The sequence below is a fragment of the Uloborus diversus genome, chromosome 9 (genome assembly GCF_026930045.1).
Source record: "Uloborus diversus isolate 005 chromosome 9, Udiv.v.3.1, whole genome shotgun sequence".
Taxonomy (NCBI): domain Eukaryota; kingdom Metazoa; phylum Arthropoda; class Arachnida; order Araneae; family Uloboridae; genus Uloborus; species Uloborus diversus.
In genome coordinates this window covers 12,176,021-12,196,905 of record NC_072739.1, presented here as the reverse complement: position 1 = coordinate 12,196,905, position 20,885 = coordinate 12,176,021, and the positions used below count along the sequence as shown (strand labels likewise).

Below are 20,885 nucleotides of genomic sequence, written 5' to 3'. Positions count from 1 at the left end.
CAGCTCCGATTTGATTTCCATTACGTTGCTTGAATTTCATTACGTTGTTATTAGTAGTTATAGTTCATTACTACTAATAACAACGAGTTATTAGTAGTAATTCGAGTTATTACTACTAATAACTCGTTACAACGGAGAAAATTTCCGATAATTTGAAGTTCGTTGTAACAGAATTTCACTGTACTATAGTTATGTCTCTAAAACTCAAAGCTAAAACAAACAACTGCATGTAAAACTTATGAAATTAGCTGTAGAGGCCATAAATACGGAACGTTGCTTTCCTCCTCGGGGGTCAGCGATAAACACTAGCTTAAAAATCCCAGTCTTGTAAGGGTTTTCGACCCCCCAGAGAAAGGAAAAACTACGATTCCCAGGAAGGTGGCCTGTGTTCTTAGACGAGGACTTATTAGAGCTTTCGTTAAAATGACAGTCATTTTATGGCTCCTTTCTGCAGTACAAACCTGCGTTTTGTGAGTACAGTTGTTACAGAAAAAGTTTTTGTATTTAGCACCACATCTTAGAAGTTGGTTTGAAAGCAATTTTGATTAGTCCTCAACCGGATGTTTTTCAAGAATTTCAAGATGAATGGTATAGACAAGAAGCAATTCAAAGCAAGTATAGAAGATTAAAAACAAAATAAGCAATCCAGGTGAAATTTCAAGCTTTCTTTTTGCGAAATAAAAACAGTAGCAGCTTAGGGATGCTTATAAGAAGTTCATTCATCTGTGCTTAACTTATTTAGGCAGTCTTTGTCTAAACAATGTTACTTTTCGAGTACCTGGCGCTATTCATCGCACAAGATGGATGGCAAAGGCCATATCGCGTAGTGAGAAGCAAAGGGATATAAGTGGACTTTTTAAAGTTCCTTATAAAATGCGTTTAAAGTGCAGATCCTAAGTAGGCTTTCATTGAACTTTTTTTCTAAATCATGCTATATAACAGCCCCTACCAGAGCTACTAGTACCATCTCTTGTCCCTAAGCAGAGGAGACGTTCCCCTATTATTTGCAATGATTATCTCGAAAATTTCATTACATTCCTTTGCTTCTCACTGCCTCGTATACTCTTTAAAAATATATCTTCTCAGGGATCAGTTTTCCTTAATAGATTTAAAGATAAAAGGTATTGAAGATATTTGGTTGTTTATCAACAATAATTACGGAAAAGTATGGTTGATTGTCTGCGATCCAGCTTTGGCCCCCAACCAAGATCTACAGTTAGTAAAATCTTTGGTTCAATACAAGAGTATTTATGAAGATGTTATAGGCACAGAACTACCTAAAGTAATTAATTATTTGTGGTCCCTGAACTCAGAGAAGGTTGCATTTCCCTTTTTTGATGATACTTTAGGGAAAGAAAAAAAGATCAAAACAAAGCAGACTGCAAAATTAAAATTCAAAGTAGGAGATAATGAAAATGATAATAATTTTCATTTCTCCTCAAACTTTTTAAGAGATACATTTTTTACAGAGATTCGAAATCGATACAAAGTTTTTAAATACTGATCTTGATGAATAGTGTGAAAACCAATATTATATTAAAGCTAATAAGATAGTAAACAGTTTAAGGGTTGTCAATGGCACAGCTGAAACAGGTGTAAAACTAATTTCTAACTAACGAGTTTCTATTATATGTTATGTCCGAATGCAGGCACATTTTTCCACATTCATCAAAATACGTCATATAAGCCATTACCACTTTATCTTCTCAATAAAAAGTAATAACATAATGATGTATAATTTAACAGTGTAAGCAAAAAAAGGCATTAGATTTTTTTTTTTCTTTTTCTTTTTTTTTTTTTTTTTTTTTGTAATTTTCAACTCTGCTTTCTCTTCTGAACTACTTAGTTACTTTATTTTAAATCAGCAATTTGTTGCATTTAACTTTTAAAGTACCTTGAAATGAAGCCTTTTTAATGGATAAATTAAAATCAACAAAAAGCAAATAAATGTAATTGAATACTGTAATACTTTTAGATCTTTGCATGAAAATTTCTTATTGATGATGTCTTCCATGATCTGACCTGAAAAATGCCCAGTACCATTCTATAAATTTTGTTTAAAAATGGATAAGATAACTCATCACGAGAATAAAATTTCCTATAAAATGAGACCAGAACGAAGTTTCTAGGATGAAAAGTTTCGGTTTTAAAGAAGAAAAACTATGATTTTTTGCTAAAAATCACTGTTTTTCATAACTTTGGCCTCTTTGTGGCACGTGTTAATATTATCGGATTGAGCTGAAACTTTGCAAATCATGTTTTCAAGTTCATTGGCACATTTTAGGGGGTTGCCGCCGAAGAAATTCGAAAATCGATTTTTTTTTGACCACCCTAATGTTTACGCATGCAATAATATACAGAAAAACGTATGTTTTCCAGTATACTATTTATTTTCTGGAATATGTCTGAAGCTTACGAATTAAGACAGAAGACAATTTTTGAAATATTTCAATGAACTTACTTTGAAAGGCAATTAGCATTCTTTCGCAAATTTTATGCTGAAAAGCATTGACGTATATTTAAATTTTTCGTATCACTTGAACGAGGGAATTTTGAGCCGGCGATATTTTGGACCGGCGACATTTCGGACCGGCGACATTTTGGACCGACGACATTTTGTCCCGACGACATTTTGGACTGGCGACATTTTGGCCGCGACATTTGGGGCGTATACCGTAGTTGGTTCAGTAGTTAAAGTTTAATTGTAAAACGGTCAAAGTTTAATCACATGAAATAGACGAATGTGAGGCAAATTGAAATAAATGGTAAAATATTTTCAGTTTGTAGCGCCATCTATCTATCAATATTTTAACTGTGTTCTTAAACATATAGTTGATTGCTGTGAAACAATAAATTGCTCTAAAGATCAAGGTATACAATTTTACAGGCCATTTCCGGAATTTGCTACCTATATTCTGTATTATTTTGTGGTTTATAAAAGTAGTTTTTGTTATTATAAAATAATAAAGTTTTTGCAATTAACATTTTGAATAATAATTCGGGTGTACTGATGTCCAGTGCAGTACTTATTTAGTTGGTAACGTATATGTTTTGATTTTAAAATTTTAAATCTTACGCGGGGCAAAGTGGAAGGAGCGAAGTGAAATAGTTCATTTCCTTTACATATTCATTCATTCATTAAATCACTTACATATTCATTCATTAATTAATTTATTTGCATTCTCTCATTCATCAATTCACTCATTCGCTTCTTTTCTTAATCACTCACTGTTTTGTCCACTCATTTAATTTTACTTTTATATTAATTAGCTCATTTATTTATTTATTCGTTTATTGTTTTACAATTAATTAATTTGTTTATATATGTATTCATGTGACGAAAAACATTTTAAAAAATCAAATAGAAAATATTTCATTAGAAAAATATTTTTTTTTCCTTTGTCCCATGCATTTCAAAGTGAAATTTGAATGTACAACTTTACAGTCAAAAACGAAAAATAACATTTGAAAGCAAGTTTTAGTACAAAATACATTCTTCTTTCTTTATAAACTGTAATTTCAAGAAGAAATTTCCAATTTGTTCATTGAAAAAAAAGTAAGTTAACTTAAATTTGCTTCACAATCCTATACTTTATATTAAAAACGAGAATTTTTATTTTGATGGACGTTTTATTACAAACTTTTTATTATAGTATTAGTGGGAACACTTTTTTTTTCTTCCAAAGTTGAACATGTTCAGCTTCAGCTTGGTCAATTACAGCCACAAATCAACCTCAACATAAGATTATTTCTGTACTTGCTCTTCAGGTATCGAACTAATAATTTTCAATACCTCGAAAATCCTTTTTCGCGGAAGTCAGTTGCTGTAAACTTCCAAAAGCACTTTACAGCAACGCTTAATAGCTCTTAATATCCTTTTTAAATAGAAGTTAGCTAAAGAAAATTATAACAGTATCTTTGTTTTAATGTGCAATGTTTAAAAAAATGCAGTACTACTAGAAAACCTCTATGAGATAGGGCTTCCATAAAGATTTCTAGCAGTGGCGCAGCGAAGGGGGGGGGACGCCCCCCAGAGCCATTGGTTTTAACACAAATGCAAATTCTAATGCAGTAGTTTATGCATATGACAGGGCTGTTTTGATCTTTAAAAAAAAAATTTCAGAAGGTATTTTTGATTTAAAAAAACCCTCTATAAGGTATTTTTCACCGAAAAACCCCTCCGCATTTTTGATCAAAAAAATCCTCTTTAAAAGGTATTTCTGGCTGCGTTAGTGGTTTCTAGTAATGATACAGGTCCTATTAAGTAGCGTTGCTAAAGAAGAAGCTGCATTTTGTAGAAAAGTTTTTTCCCCAGTTTCCTAGAGATTTTCCTGTAAATGTGCAGATTTTTTTTTTTTTTTTTTTTTTTCAGTGTGCGATCCTACAATAATAATTAAACTTTTTTGTAATTCAACTTTAGCATAGTCAATAAATTTTCATACAATTTTTGGTAGTTATATACGAACCCCTTAGAGACCCTCGGAGGAAAACCACTGAAGCGGGGGGGGGGGGCTCACAAAGTTTAAGTGATGTAATACACCTAAACCTGTTTTTATGCAACGGATAGGGACCGCATAAAAAAAGTCTCTCGTAGTAAACGAAATCAAAATTTACCAAGTGATGATAATTTTGCCGACTCCTGAAAAAGGAAATTTTTGGGAGGTCACAGTGACTTCTCATCGGGATGCCCCTGTCATCATTTTGAAGATACTACCTCGCACTCGTCTTATAAATAATTTCCGCTCGTTTTATAAATAATTTTCATGTACCGCATGCACAAAAAAAGACCGCACAAAAACTGGTTTTGGTGTATAAAAAAATACGCACAGAACATCACAATATAAGATTAAGAAACTCGGAACTTACGGCTCATGACGAGTATCTCGCACTGCTGTACATCATGTGGATAGGAAGCCAAGTTCATTCCGCAGTCCAGCTTGAGGCTTACCCTAGAAACGAGAAACCAATGGAATGCTTGACGGCATAACATAGTACAGCGACTGGGTTTGCTGAATGTTAGTTTTTAAAGAAAAGAATCCCCCATTCGGCTCTCTGTAAATGACAACACATTTTTTGAAAATACTCTTGATCGCTTCCACTCTTTTGTCACAAAAGATGTAGCAAATACCAACTTATGAACTTATTTGAAGCAAACTCCATTTTTATTGCAAGTAAACTATTTTCACAATATTGCACTCAAACTATACTATTGAAGAAAATACCAGGGCTACTACGAAAAAAAATGCGATAGTTAAAAGGGTTCCACATATCAGAGAAATTTAGTATTTTGCCAAGAGTATTCAAGGACAAACAAATACTCAAAGAATCTTTTGCATGCCTCGTCATCATACGACATGGACTCTGGCTATTTTCTGTGTCATGAATATCCACCAACTAGAGCCGGGTTTGAACACGTACCTTTGAGAAAAAGAGACCAACACCTAACTACCACACCCTACTTCCGGCGAAATATTTTACTTCACTAAGCCTAAAAAATTAATTTTAAAAAAGTTAATGAATTGAAAATGAAAAAAAAAAACCTGAAATAATGAGAAACATTGAATGAGACTCAGGGTAGAAAATCAAACTGCTTATATACTTTTTTGGTGAGATGAAAAGTTAAAAAAGTGCCTTTACTCTCCTACCAGACATTCAATCTTCATTTACACGACATTCGATGCACAAAGTGTGTGAGGAACATCATTTATTTACTGTCATGGAAATAATACTGAGTTTCGTCATTCAGTTCTTTTTTCCTGCTTTAAGACTTAAAACTCAGAATACATTTTAAAGCTACAATTCACTCCAAGATTGTTTAAAAATTACATTTGTGCCCTTATCCTCGAGAAGAAAAAGATATTTGGTGTAGTTCCAGTACTAAAAATAAATAAAGCGTTTCCCTTGATGTTTATGTTTCGGAATAAAAATATGATTAGTTTTAATGCATAATTATTCATTTTAATGGGACATGTTTTTCCTATCTTTCTCTTTCTCAAAAAAAAAAAAAAAGTTTCTAAAATAGAAACATTAAAATAAAATAAATTTAGCTCTTTAAGCCAATTTATAAGAATTTATACAAATAATTTTTAAAATTAAAAAATAAAAGAATAAGTGCACTTAAAATAATAAATTTACTACAAACAATTAATTTTATCTTTATTTGAAAACATTTCTACGATTACACTTTTTTTTTTAATGTATCCTCTTATATATAATAGCCTATGATCGAGTAACCCACGTGTTTCAACAATGAAACTCGCACCACGGCATGATAATTTGATAATATGTTTTGGTAATGTTTAAGAGGCAGGGAAAGGCTTTTATCGTGACAAGGCTGAACTCGATCCGGCAACTTAACGGTTTTACTGTTAAGACTGTGTCTTTGTGTCTTTTCAGGGGAATGAAGAAACGAAAACAATGAACGCTATCTACTGGAGTTTAGGGTTCATCCACTGGAGTTAGGGTTACAATTTCAACTATCGAACTATCGCCAAACAGGCGATGGCTTCGTTCAAATGTAGAAGCTTTTTTCGTTGTCATACCTTGACGAGCGACTTTCTAGTTATAATTATTATTTTATATTTACTATTTATGAAATAATTTCATCGTGGCATAAGCCGTGGTTTCACAACCTTTTTTGCCTTGTGTCCCCCTTATGAACCCCAAAATCGTCTCTGATCCTGTTCGTATAAGATATCAAACGAGAGTTCCCGATGGGAAGTCGCGAGAAGCCACGATGACCTCTTAAAAGTTACCTTATCAGATTAATTTTGCTTGCTGATTCGGAAAACTACGAAACAGTATTACAATGTTGCATTTTGTAAACGAGCTAATGTGTGCTTCACATGACTTCCTTTTACTCCAATTTAATGTCATTTCCACATTATTGGCAGTTTTAATGTGATTCAATAGTTAACTCTCTAAATATGGCCAAATTAAAACCAGATTAAAAAAAAAATCACCAAATTTGTCGCAAGTTGGTCACAAAACTCTGCGACCAAAAGATTGGCGATATATCGCCAAGTGTCCGCCAAATTATAACACCACGTGAGTTTACATCGAAATTAACAACGATTTCCCCCCGAAAAGGGACAAAAGACCCCCCTTTGGAGCATACGAATGCAACCAAAAAGGAAGGTGCACAACTAGACCTCACTAGAGGTCTACGTACCAAATTTCAACTTTCTAGGACATATCGTTCTTGAGTTATGCGACATACATACGCACATCCGCACATACGGACGTCACGAGAAAAATCGTTGTAATTAACTCGGGGATTGTCAAAGTGGATATTTCGGGGGGTCTATACGTTCTTGGGCACTTATCCACGTGTGGTCGAGTTGAAAAAAAAAACTCAACATTCATTCAGGGGTGAACAAAATAGAAATTAACGCCGATTTTTGAGTGAATTTTTTTTCGCGAATACAACCTTTTTTTTAAAAGGAAATAAAAATGATACCTAGTTTAGCTCCTCAAAAATATGCATGCGTAAAACATATTTGAGCAGAATTAGTAAATTATATTGCCCTCTTTTGTAAATAATTTATTTGTTCAAATGAAGTCAACCATGGCCCCCTTCACAAGGTTCATGGCTCCCTTTTTTCATATTATTTTCTGTGGCGTCCGATAAGAAGCCCTGGTTTAAGCTTTCGTAGAGTAGTAGTGTTTAGGAAGATATTCAAGAATTACTTTTATTAGCTCATTGGTTTTTATGACCAAATTTCAAGATTTTGAAAATGACTATAATTTTTGTGAATGCTCCAACGTGGTTCTCTGCAAAATACTGTACACGCTTTGTTCAATTTTGTTTCATTTGCGAAGATGATCATATGGCACAAAAACATTTCCAAAGAAAGTTAATCAATTGCTCGTTATTTCTTCAAAATGTTTTGAAACAAATTTTGAAAGAACCAGTATTCAGCTCTTACTACAAAAAAAAGAGGGGTGGAGGGAGGAAAGTGATCATTGATGAGGCCTGGATAGTTATCTTACAAATGTAAGTGGCTCATTAAATATAAATAATATTACTTAATAGGTCCACACTCGATATTTATGTACATTTGTTATTTGCTTCGAAAGACATGATTTTTTATGTCTGTATCCAATCGCGCAAAATGTGAAAGAAGATGACACTTGTTTACTTACGGCGAAGAAAGAGGAGGAACTTCATTTGCGTCAGAATTTGTCACGAAATCACGTAGATTGATATCAATTGCGATTATGTATTCTATCTGTAAATCGAGAAAAATGCCATAAATATTCAAATTTAGTTTTTTTTTTTTTTTTTTTTTTTTTTAAATTTCACTCAAGGAGAACTTTTAGCGAATCAACTACATTTATAAAACTTTATGCTTTTTTTGTGAATATGTTCATTTATATACTTACTAACGGCCGCAACAACCTTTTTCAGGTTGAAAAATTATGTATCTTAAATAAATGTTACGCAGGTTCTGTTTATTTGAAAACATCATAGTACACAACATTTTTTGTTTCGTTTTTATGAGATTTTAAAACAATTTGATTCACCCCATTTCTTGATCAAGAGAGAGAGAGCGAAACATGTAATTCCTCATAAGTAAGGCAATGTTCCCGTATGTAACGTTGTACTGCGAAAAGTTGTGCGTTCGGCCTTCAAATTTGTTGATGGTGATGGCAAAATAAATTTTCGTTGAAAGTTGTCATTACTCACATCGGAAAGGGAAAACTGTAGGAATCATGGCAAGCCGAGGGTATAATGAGCTAACTGACCTGCTGCTGGTCCTGGAAGAACAATATGCTAAATCATATGAAGGGAACGGGGGGAAGCCCCAGGGGCGGCAAATAGGGGGGGTCAAGAGGGGGCGGTCGCACCCCCAAAATTTTCACTAAGAATAATACAAAAAAGGGTGAATTCAATTTAGATAACTTAGAAAATCAGAACAGAAAAAAACTGATGCGGAGAATAATGGTTTGCCTTAACTAAAGAAGTAATCTCTTCTTATAGATTAAATATTTAAAAATTGTGTAATCTATGCTATCATGGTGCATCTTGTATGAGATGCTCGTATAGTGTTGAGACTGCGCAATTTTTACGCGTAAACTCCATGTCATTTTGCATAAATTTAATGCTCATATTATAATTTAATGTTTAGCTAGTAAGTGTTCATTGTTTCCCTGTACTTGAAACACATTTTAGCAACTTGAAATATTATATGTTTTCATAGAAACTTTTTTGTAAAAATATGCTCTTTTTGAAAAACTTCCCACATCAAAAGATACTTTCACATCAACAAATATATCTTCAGGCTCTTGACTTGACAATCTCTGAGTGACACAAATGGTATTCAAGAGTTAAACCTATAAAATCTCCCTGGAAGAATAACTGGAAAGCGACCTTCTCGATGATAGAAAATCTAATGTTATTTTGATATATATGACTTTGTTTGAATTTTTGTTTACTTTATTTCCTGCGGAGCGTTTTTTGAACAATGCAACACTCTATCATAAAATTTTCAATCTCAATTATCGAATTGACAATTGAAACTCTATGTAATTTTCGCACTAATGCTTGAACCAAGTGTGGAACTTTGTGACAGAACTTTTTATAACAGTTTTTACTGTATGCCAATGTAGAAGAGGTGACAAAACCTACATGAAGTTTAGTGAAAATATTTAATATTTTGAATAAAATAATCAATTCAGTTTCTCGAGAAATGGAGGCAGGATTTGATGAGATACATTTCTCTTTGGTCTTAAGTTCAATATTATGTAAATTGGTAATCAGAAACGAAAAAGAAAATATTACACTTATACACTACCGCAGCCAGAAATTCCTTCTGAAGAGGTTTTTTTGATCAAAAATACCTTCTGGAGCGGTTTTTTTTTTTTTTTTTGATGAAAAATACGTTCTGAAGGGGATTTTTTGATCAAAACAGCCCTTTCATATGCATAAACTACTGCATTAGAATTTGCGTTTATGTTAAAACCAATGGCTATGGGAGGTGTTTTCACTCCCCCCCCCCCCTCGCTGCGCCACTGCACTTACAAGAAAAATTTACAGCATGAAGGAAAAGTAATTCTTTTGTGAATTACGACTTTACTTTCTAATGACGCAAAATAAATACTAGCCCAATTAAAAAAACTTTCTTGGTTATTTTAAAGATAAATCTGAAGGAAGTGTGTTTTTTAACATAACTTTCTTGCTTCCATTGTTTTTTGTTCTATTTCAATCTGGTCAGTCATTTTAAAGATGACTTTTGTATCTCAGGAAGTTAGAGAATTAATGCGAAGCGAAATGTGGCAAGCAAGACCTTCTTCTTTAGCTGTACTGGAAATAAAACAAAACACTGGATGTTGAGTGAATGTAATTACAAGATTTTCTGTTCTTCCTGACCCCAAGAATAGCAGACTAAAACTTTACTAAAAAATAAAAACTAGTACTGAGATATTTTGTGAGATAACTTGTTACAAAATAAATTTGAAACTTTGGTCGCAAAAATTTTAATTGTACTTAACAAGTCTGGTTATTCTTAACATGAGAACTGTTTTATTATTCCTTCCTGTTAACCAATATTTATTTTATACCATACTAAAGAAAATTCATGTTCAAGAAACTCCACCCCCCAAAAGAAATGCTGAAATGCCGCCCCTGGGAAGCCCCATCTCTCAATCAGCTTAAACAAATAATTATGCTCTGAAAATTTTGCCATGTCTGTTTTTTTTTCTATAATTTCTAGTTTTGATTCCTAAATTGAAAAAAAAATAATTAATAAATTTACCATAAAAAGTCGGGAAGCGATTGCCCTCCCCCCCCCCCTTCCTCCAAATCGCCGCCACTGGTACTGGGGAAAAAGTAAGTCCAACAGTTAAACATTCAAATGCGTTTTTCTCAAAAATAGCTTTTTTTGACTAAAGGGCTTTTTCCTCTGCACCCTTCATGTAATTATGCCGTTGAGATTTTGTTTGGAGTCGAATTCCATTGCACAGATTAGGCAAATTAAAGATTCGTAATAAAATTATTGGAACCTGACTTTAATTTTAAAAGCATGAGGTATATGTCCATAAATGGTATTAATTTTTTTTTAACATGCAAGACCCCATCCTTTGTCTTATGGTGTCAAAATTTACCTTATCCCCCCCTCTCCCTGTCACGTGCCACGCAGTAGGTATCACATAAACATGTACTTGCAGTTAAAAAATAAACATTACGTGATACGGCCATGGGAAGGTAAAAAGCATTATTTGCAATTTTTTAGTTTAGATTAACTTCTCTTTTGTTTTATGCATATTTTTATTTGAATGCAGTTCATTAAATATTCTCTAATTGGGTCAAACATAACCTGGCAGCGTCATAATGCTGGTATAAGGGTCTGCGTAGTCTTCACAATGCTGCCAGGTTAGTTTTGCCCCTACTATAGGCGCAGTAATGCGTATCGTAACTTCAGGCAGAATAAACAACGGTAATTAGTACAATACATAACCAATAGATATTGAATTAAACGTCTTGCCCATTCGAAGTACATTTGCAATGTGCTGTTCAATAAAAATAAGTTTCACTATAACGTGGTTGTGTTATAACAAGGATACAAACCAAATCCCTTAATTCCCGTGGCATAACGGGGTGCTACTACAGTGAAATCTCGTTATAAAGAGTGCAAATTTTGTTTGCCGTAACGGGAATTTTTTCTGGTGGAATTCAAACAATGTAACAGCAATTAAATTGGGGGGAAAATTCCTTTCGTTGAAAGGGATATTTCGTTGTAGTGGTATTCGTTGTAACAGGATTTCACTGATTTCGTTGGAACCTATTGATTAATTCTGCTGATCCAGAAACTACACAGCCCAATAAGCCCAGTCCATCACTCATTACAAATGTCTTTTTCTTCTTCGAAAGACGGAAATGAAACGGGTCTTCCAGTCCCACCGAGGATTCGCCAACAAAATCTCTTAATCCACTGAGGATGCCGCGTTATTATACACCTATAAGTCTTCTGCCTCAGAGAGTGAAAGAAAAACATAATGCCAACTTCAGGCCCATTTCAAGTTTCTCATTATCGTGCTAATGACATCTATAGCGAATGAAAGAAAAAGAAAAAAAAACTGATACTTTTGCCAGAAATTAAGGAGATGATGTTCAAAAGGAGTAGGTCTGACGATTTTCATGGTAAGCAAAATGTTGTTCCTCCAAAATGCAAACATGACTAAGCAGCATGAATTTTTTTTCTAACTGTTTTTGGTTAAAGTACAGGGTTAGCATGAAAGAATACCCCGGTTATAAAAATTTATATCTCATAAACTATTACACTTACAACTATAAATGATACATAAAAGTAAAGATAAACTGTGAAAGTATTTCTTTTTTTTTTTTTTTTTTTGAACGTACGTAACTACTTAAACGAGCACGTTCCACATTAGCGCTGCCAAAATTCCATCTGGAGGAGTTTTTTTTAGTCACAACAATCCTTACACGTGTATCGACTATTGTGTTAGGATTTCCAACAATGTTAAAACTAGTGATGTTCCGGATATCCGTATCCGTATCCGGTTCCGCGGATATCCAAGGGAAAATAAAGATCTGTATCCGTTACTTTTTTGACGGATCTTAAACGGATCATTTCTATTTTAAAATTTTAAAATATTTGAATAAAAGACTCAAATTCTGGTTAAATTAGGTTTTATTCCCTATTTAAATTATAAGGTATCATTTCAGAAGCCAATGTGTATCCCTCCCCCCCCCCCCGGTTGCAAAAAGGAAGGGGAAATAAGTTTTAAAAGTGTGTATCAGTGTGTCTTTTTGTGGCATCGTAGCTCCTAAACAGATGAACCGATTTTGATAATTCATTTTTCGTTCAAAAGATGATTTGATCGAAAGCGTTCTTAGCTTGGCCTCGTTTCTGTAGAACTTTAATTACTGGTAGATATTAATTAAAAACCGACTTAACGTTTTTTACAATTATGGTAGTAAAAATTTACCCATACGTTAAAAATGTTGGCCCTAATTGAAAGAACGAAGTTTTCTGCGTTTGATATTTATTTGAAACTTCCAACTTATATACAGTAGGAGCTATAATCTTGTTAAGTATATTTTAAATGCAATTCTAAGCCTTTATACGCGTCATTAGTACCGATTTCATAGTCGGAAGGTAAGGAGAAAAAGCTCAATGATTTAAAATTTTTACCTGCTGTCAGTTCAGATTTGTTAACAAATGTGTAATCTGACCCGCGAAATTCATCTTAATATGAAGTCGGCTCTCTGGGACATGTTTTTTTTTTTTTTTTTTAAAATTTAATATTAGTTTTTGTTATTGATTTGGGGTTTCTGTTATTCTTTATTTTTGTTTTTCTCGGCACCCTTCAAAAAAAGGAGAGACTAAATTCTCTATTTACTGTTTGTAAAGGTATTTCCGGCTCTGTATTTCGTCGGTCGGAGTAAGTTCGGTGGAATGGGTCAGCGCTGCATTCATGCTGAAACAAAATGCGAAAAATTATTTCTAGCCTGTCCAGTAGCAGCTTTACACTCTTGCTCCTGTCTCCTACATCTACCGAGTAAGCTAGAAATAATTTTTCGCATTCCATCTAAGCATTAATGCAGCCCAGGCCCATTTCTTCCAACTCTCCCTCCATTTTAACGGAGATTTCTTTAAAGAGTAAATCATAGTCTTGATAATATTTTTGCCGCAGTTGACATTTTTTAAAGAAACTGCCATTATTCTGACGGGAATACCTTCCGTAACAAATTTTACACTTGGATAGTTGAATTGGGTAAAAAAAAATGAGATCCGTATCCGGTAATAATCCATCCGGATCCGCGGATCTACTTTTTAAACGATCCGGCACATCACTAGTTAAAACCAAGATCCCCATGCCAACCAGATCCCCAAGCCTCACCACGTGTAATTTTTTTTATGGGGTTTCGTCAAAGAAAGTGTTTCATCACTACCGTTGCCTACAACATTGAAAAAACTGAAAGGTCTCATATGTATAGCATTACGAAACATTGACAGTGTAACACTCCAAAATGTATGTTATATATGTGTGTAGCGTTATGAAAGGCGCACACATCGACCATTTCTGAGCGAAAAAACTTCCACAGTTTATTTTTATTTATCATTTATAGTGGTATAAGTGTAATAGTTTATGAAATATTAATTTTTAAAACCGGGATATTCTTTTATGCTAGCCCTGCATAATATTTTCCAAAAGTTATTTTAACATATTCGCAATAGATTAGTTATTTTAATATGAAATGTTGAAAAACGTTGTTTTTGATAGACTATGTACATAGGATTAAAATATATTTTTTTTTGGGCTTACTATGCATAAAACACTTTTTGTACGCTAAAACTACTGCTATTACTACAATAATTTAAAACAAAAGACAAAAAAACTATTTCTTGCTATCAACAAGCTGTGGACTAAAAACTAATCTCAAAAGTGCTAAGTGCAAAAAATGACAACAGGCATGACCAGTGGTAAAGGATAAACTGCGGTGGGAAAGTAAATGATGAATCTGCAAGGTTTTCATTTTTAATGTTTATGAAATTTTTGTGAAGCTAACGTATAATAAATGACAAAAATGCAAAAAAAAAAAAAAATGAAAATGAAAAATTTGCAGTTATTGCCTTCTACCTTCCCACAGCAGAATAAGAGGATTGAGAGCAGCTCCATGATTGGCTGATTCAGTGAAAAAAAAAAAATTCGACACAGCTCTTAGTTTCGTATTGCGATTTAAAGCAGATTTTTTTTTTTTTTTTTTCTTTGCAAACTCTTTCACATTCTTTTAACTAGCTAAATAACAATCCAATTTCAATTGTATGTCCCCCTACCCGGAGGAAACTAGGGTACCTCAGCAATTGCACCCATACTAAAATGGGACACAGACTGGAAAAATAGCGTCAAAGCTTATCTCTATATACCAATTTTTAAGCTAGTCAAAAATGTAAGGGGACATTATTGCATCATTTGGCAATCGAGTTCTTGAAGGAGTGTGGGGATGTGAGGTTCATGTTTAATTCACTTTTTGACTTTTTGTACTTAAAACTATTTTGAAAGGCACTCAAACAAGTATTTAGAGCAAGCACTTGTCTAGTGGTTATGTCGATATTAGAGACTTAACTGCTTTTGAGAGAAGTAATAAGCCAGCATTTCGATTTCATTAAAATGCGACCGAATTTTCAAAGCCAGTTTTTATATTTCTTAGACACGCAAACAGGTGAAAACTCATAGAGTAAAGAAATTACATAGAGAGACCTCGCTATGCTGAGAAATTGAAGCCGGAAGTTGCACCGCTGTATCTCAAGATCCTTAGCTTCTTGCTAAATAATCCATTCTGGCGAAGCGACTATGCTGTCATAACATGGTCATTGGTCATGTTATCCTATTATAACATGTCTATCATCGCCCCGATGTATCCCATAATTCCGGTTTCAATTTCATCTATTTTTTTTACCACAGACGATGTCTCTCTATGTATATTTCTTTATTCTATATGAAAACTTGTGAAAAGATTGCACGGAGCCGAGAATTTTTTTTTGAGCAATCACGATTGCTTATTGTTTTCATTTGACCGTTTTTGGCGTCCGTGCCTTTTTCAACTTGAATCAGAAGCCTCTGCAGCAGCACCGCCCACCGTCCTCTGCTGGCGGCGCGGCGCGGCTGCTCCGGTTTTGAGCTATCCGCTTCTCCTGGTCGGAGGCGTCCATGTCCTACACACACGCACGTTCACACACATACACAACTTCACATACATACACTCACACACGCCTACGTGCATACACACAGGTCTACGCACACACACAACTATGCACACGTAACCGCCCAGGAGGAGAGGCAGGCTTGGGGGGGGGGGGGGGACAGGAGCCGTTTCTAGAAACAATAACTCCAATGAGTAGGGTCCTGTCTCAGTTCGTGATTGCGAAAAACATAATTTGAATTCAAAATTTCAGAATTCAAATTAATTTTTTTTTTACAATTACATAGGGTAAGGTAAAAATATTGCATAAATTATGATTTTTGTCTTTGAAATCGGGATTTTTTTTTTTTTTTTTGGAGCAATCACGATTGCTTATTGTTCTCATTTGACCGTCTTTGATGTCCGTGCCTTTTTCAGCTTGAACCAGGGGCCTCTGCAGCCGTCCTCTGTAGGCGCGGCTCCGAGCAGGGGCGGCAAATAGGGGGGTCAAGAGGGGGCGGTTGCACCTCCAAAGTTTTCACTTAGAATAATAAAAAATGGGTAAATTCAATTTAGATGACTTAGAAAATCATTTGCCTGCATTTTCAAAATACAAAAAACTGATGGAGAATAATGGCTTGCCATAACTTAAGAAGTAATCTCTTCATATGTGTTAAATATTTCAAAATTGTGTAATCTATGTTATGATGGTGTGTCTTGTATGAGATGCCTGTACAGTGTTGAGGCGCAATTTTTACACCTAAACTCCATGTCATTTTACATAAATTTAATGCTCATATTATAACTTAGTTTTACACTTATACACTAGCGCAGCCAGATATACCTTCTACAGAGGGTTTTTCGATGAAGAATACCCTCTAGAGTAGTTCTTTTGATCAAAAGTACCTTTTGATGGGGTTTGATGAAAAATACCTTCTGAAGAGGATTTTTTGAAAAATACCTCCTGAAGTTACTTTTTGATCAAAACAGCCCTTTCATGTGCATAAACTACAGCATTAAAATCTGCATTTATGTTAAAACCAATGGCTCTGGAGCCATTGGTTGATGGCAAAGCCATTTGCTACGCCACTGCACTTATAAGAAAAATTTATAGCATGAGGGAAGAGGAATTGTTTTGTGAATTACGACTATACTTTTTAATGACGCAAAATAAATACTAGCCCAATGTAAAAAGCTTTCTTGGTTATTTTAAGGAGACAAATATGAAGGAAGTGTGTTTTTTAACATAACTTTCTTGTCTGTTTCAATCTGGTCAGTCATTTTAAAGATGACTTTTGTTTCTCAGGAGGTTTGAGGATTAACTTCAAAGCGCAATGCGGCAAAACATTGGATATTGATTAAATATAGTTACAAAATTTTCTGTTCTTCCTGACCCCAAGAATAGGAGACTAAAACTAAAAAAATAAAAACTTGTAAGGAGATATTTTGTGAGATAACTTGTTACAAAATAAATTTAAAGCTTTTGTCGCAAAAATTTTAATTGCTCAAGAAACTCGACCCCCCAAACGAAATGCTGAAATGCCGCCCCTGGCTCCGAGCACTGCCTCCGGGAATCCGTTTCTCCTGGTCAGTGGCGTCCATGTCCTACACACACGCACGCTCACACACACACGCTGATACACACACACACACACACGCCCACACACACAGGCTCATACACTCAAGCCTTTACACACCTACGTACATACACACACGCCTACGTACATACACACACGCCTACGTACATACACACACGCCTACGTACATACACACACGCCTACGTACATGCACACAGGTCTACGCACACTCACAAGCCTACGCATGCACGCACGCGCACCTACACACACACACACACACACACACACAACTATACACACGTAACCGCCCAGGAGGAGGGACAGGAACCGTTTCTAGAAACAATAGCCCCCAATGAACAAGGTCCTGTCGCAACTCGTGATTGCGAAAAACATAATTTGAATTCAAAATTTTAGAATTCAAGTTAATTTTTTTTTTTTAACTTTCCTAAGAACCAATCATTTTCTTATTCCGAACGATGAAAATGCGGCGCCAGTGGTGGATGGACCATCGGTTGAGAATCCTTGATCAATTCAGAGTAGATATGACTATCTCTCAGTGGGGAAGTAAAACATTTTATTCCTCTGTGGAGGTTTAACTGGCGAAACGTGAGTGAAAGTAATATCTTTAAGTGCGCTACTGTTTCACAGTGTCTTCGATGCATCCACCGCCGCGCCGCAAGATTCAAACACGGTCCTTCAGGACAAGTTTTTCTTTTTTTATTAAGATTTAGTTTACTTTAAGAATCTGATTTTCGGTATTAGATTTGAAGCACTGGTTCAGTTTTGCTTTGAGCTCACATTCAAATTTACTGTTTTCCATGTAATTATAAGATGAATAGGCAAAAAATCGTATATCGAGACATGTTTTTCTCCTCTACTTGCTAATTAAGAGCAGTTTAAGATGCACTATTATCCACCAAAAAATTTAGAATTTACATTAAAAATGTTTTGCCACCACACACAAATCAACTTGAAGCAGCACCTTTTGGTTTACTGTTAATTACATTTTGTTGATCGAAAAAAATAAACAAAACAGAAGAGGAAGTATAGGCTGACATTAACATGTCATTTTTAGATCTATATTTAAAACTGATATTATTTTCGTGTGTGTGTCAAAAACTCATACTCCCTCCGTTCCAAATTAGTCGCTTTTTCGCTACGTTCCAAATTTTGTCCCTAATTAGTTGTTACATTCAAATAGCTTTCAAATAAATATTTGAAACTAGTGCAATATATCAGACAGTCCGGTTATCACATCCAGAGACTGCTGTTTCGTTCTTATTAGAACTCTTCAGTCTGGATTAGTGAATAACCGAGCTGGAGGCAGATGTCATGTCATTGAAGCTGGGGGTGCCAACAAGCGAGTAGATAAAGTGAATTTATCCCACCAAGCTAGTGTCCGTAGCATGGAGCGGTTCGACTCGTGAATTGAAGGTATTCTGATTGAGTATGATTCATTCAGATAAATAAATATATTTTAGCCAATGAATGAACATTTTCTCTGTAATGGAAAGGATGTTCGCTAAATTAATGCTGTTCATTGACAGCACAGCACCTTGAAATCTGGAAAATGCACAAACAAAACCGTAACTCAAAAATGTCGATCATAAGTACAAAAGTATTCAAATGTGGTAACTAATTTGGGATGGAGGGAATATTAATAGACAAATTTCACAATAACAGAAAACTGCGAGAAAATAGTGAATACAATTAAACAAAGTTTATATTTCTTTTAAACGCATTAGGGGCCATTCATTAATTACGTAAGGATGATTTTGGTAATTTTTGATCCCCTCCCCCCCCCCCCCCGCTTACTCCCATTCAAGGCTGCGTAAGATTTTTCAAACCCCTTTCCCTATTCTTACGTAAGATTCCATTTCGTATTTCAAAATAATAAAATAACGAATCCTACATCATAGGAATTGTTGATAAACTCGCTATTATTAAATTACTAGAAAATCTCCCGTCGAGGTATGACGGGTGAAAATTGCTTCTAGTCTTCTACATTTGAACGAAGCCACTGCCTGTTTGGTGATATTTTGATGGTTGAAATTTTAACCCTAATTCCACTGGACTCACCCTAAACTCCAGTAGATAGCGTTCATAGTTGATTGCTTTTTCGTTTCTTCATTCCCCTGAAATGACACAATCTTACCAGTAAAACAGTTAAGTGACCGGATCGAGTTCAGCCTTGTCACAATAAAGCCTTTCCCTGCATGTCAAACATTACCAAAAATATTATCAAATAACATGGAGTGGAGAGAATTTCATTGTTGATGACGTCAGGAGCGTTACTCGATCGTTCGCTATTATATATATGAAGGCTAGAAAATCGCCCGACGAGATATGACGGGTCAAAATTGCTTCTACATTTGAACGAAGTCAATGTCTGTTTGGTGATATTTTGATAGTTGAAGTTTTAACCCAGTGGATTAACTCTAAACTCCAGTAGATAGCGTTCACTGTTGACCACTTTTTCGTTTCTTCATTCCCCTGAACTACTTCATTGATTTATATCAGAAATATTTTTTGTTTCTGTGCAATTTTCTGCTGTCCTTGTAATTCTGACCACCACTGTAAGCATCTGCTCTAGCGACAAGACTCTATGTTGAAAGCAATTTCCACTTCTAATAACTTAGATGCTCCGAGCAAATACAGTTCTAACGAGCTGATGTGTGCATCACATGACTTCCTTTTACCCCAATTTAATGTCATTTCCCCATTACTGGCAATTTTAATGTGATTCAATAGTTTACTCTCTAAATATCACCAACAGTGGCCAAATTAAAACAGATTTAAAAAAAAAAATCGCCAAATTTGTCGCCAAGTTGGCGACAAAACTTGGCGACCAAAAGACTGGCGATATATCGCTAAGTGTCCGCCAAATTATAACACCACTTGAGTTTATATCGAAATTAACAATGATTTCCCCCAAAAAAGGGGTAAAAGACCCCTTTAAAAGCACCCGAATGCAACCAAAAGGGAAGGTGCACAACTAGACCCCACTAGAAGTCTACGTACCAAATTTTAACTTTCTAGTACTTACCGTTCTTGAGTTATGCGACATACATACGCATATCCGCACATACATACATACGTACATACAGACGTCACGAGAAAAATCGTTGTAATTAACTCGGGAATCGTCGAAATGGATATTTCGCGTGTCTATACGTTCTTAGACACTTATCCACGTGTGGTCGAGTCGAAAAAAAAAGAACTCAACATTCATTCGAGGGTGAGCAAAATGGAAATTAAGGCCGATTTTTGAGTGAAATTTTTTTCGCGAATACACTACTTCCTTTTTTGTAAAAGGAATTAAAAATGATAGGAAAGATAAGAATTGAAAAGAAAAAAGCACCTGGACGCAAAAAACAAGTTGCTGTTGCTGTCAAGAACCATATAGCTGTACGGAATGATGATGTCGTTGACTTTTCCATCCAAGAGATTCTTGAAGTACGTATCCGGGGTCCACAAGTGTTGCCTCCATTTGCTGTCCAGAACCAGCCTGCTCGTGTTATGAGATGCAGGGATCCTCAGGCGAGGATCATTCCACATTTGATGGAAAAAGATATCGACACCGAAAGCCTGAAACAGAATAATAAACTACCGTATTGGCGCCGCATTATCCGGCATGCCGGAAAAAGTACCCGGATCAG

General features: G+C 34.9%; 1 protein-coding gene across 1 annotated transcript in view; it reads right to left on the bottom strand.

Moving 5' to 3' along the window:
- LOC129229753 (glycine receptor subunit alpha-1-like) overlaps window positions 1-20,885 on the bottom strand; it is a gene marked incomplete in the record, with an annotated part of 110,076 nt that overhangs the window by 58,771 nt on the left and 30,420 nt on the right. The window contains 2 exon segments of the mRNA XM_054864123.1: window positions 4,867-4,949; window positions 20,588-20,814. Of these exon segments, the coding sequence (XP_054720098.1) occupies window positions 4,867-4,949; window positions 20,588-20,814 (310 nt within the window).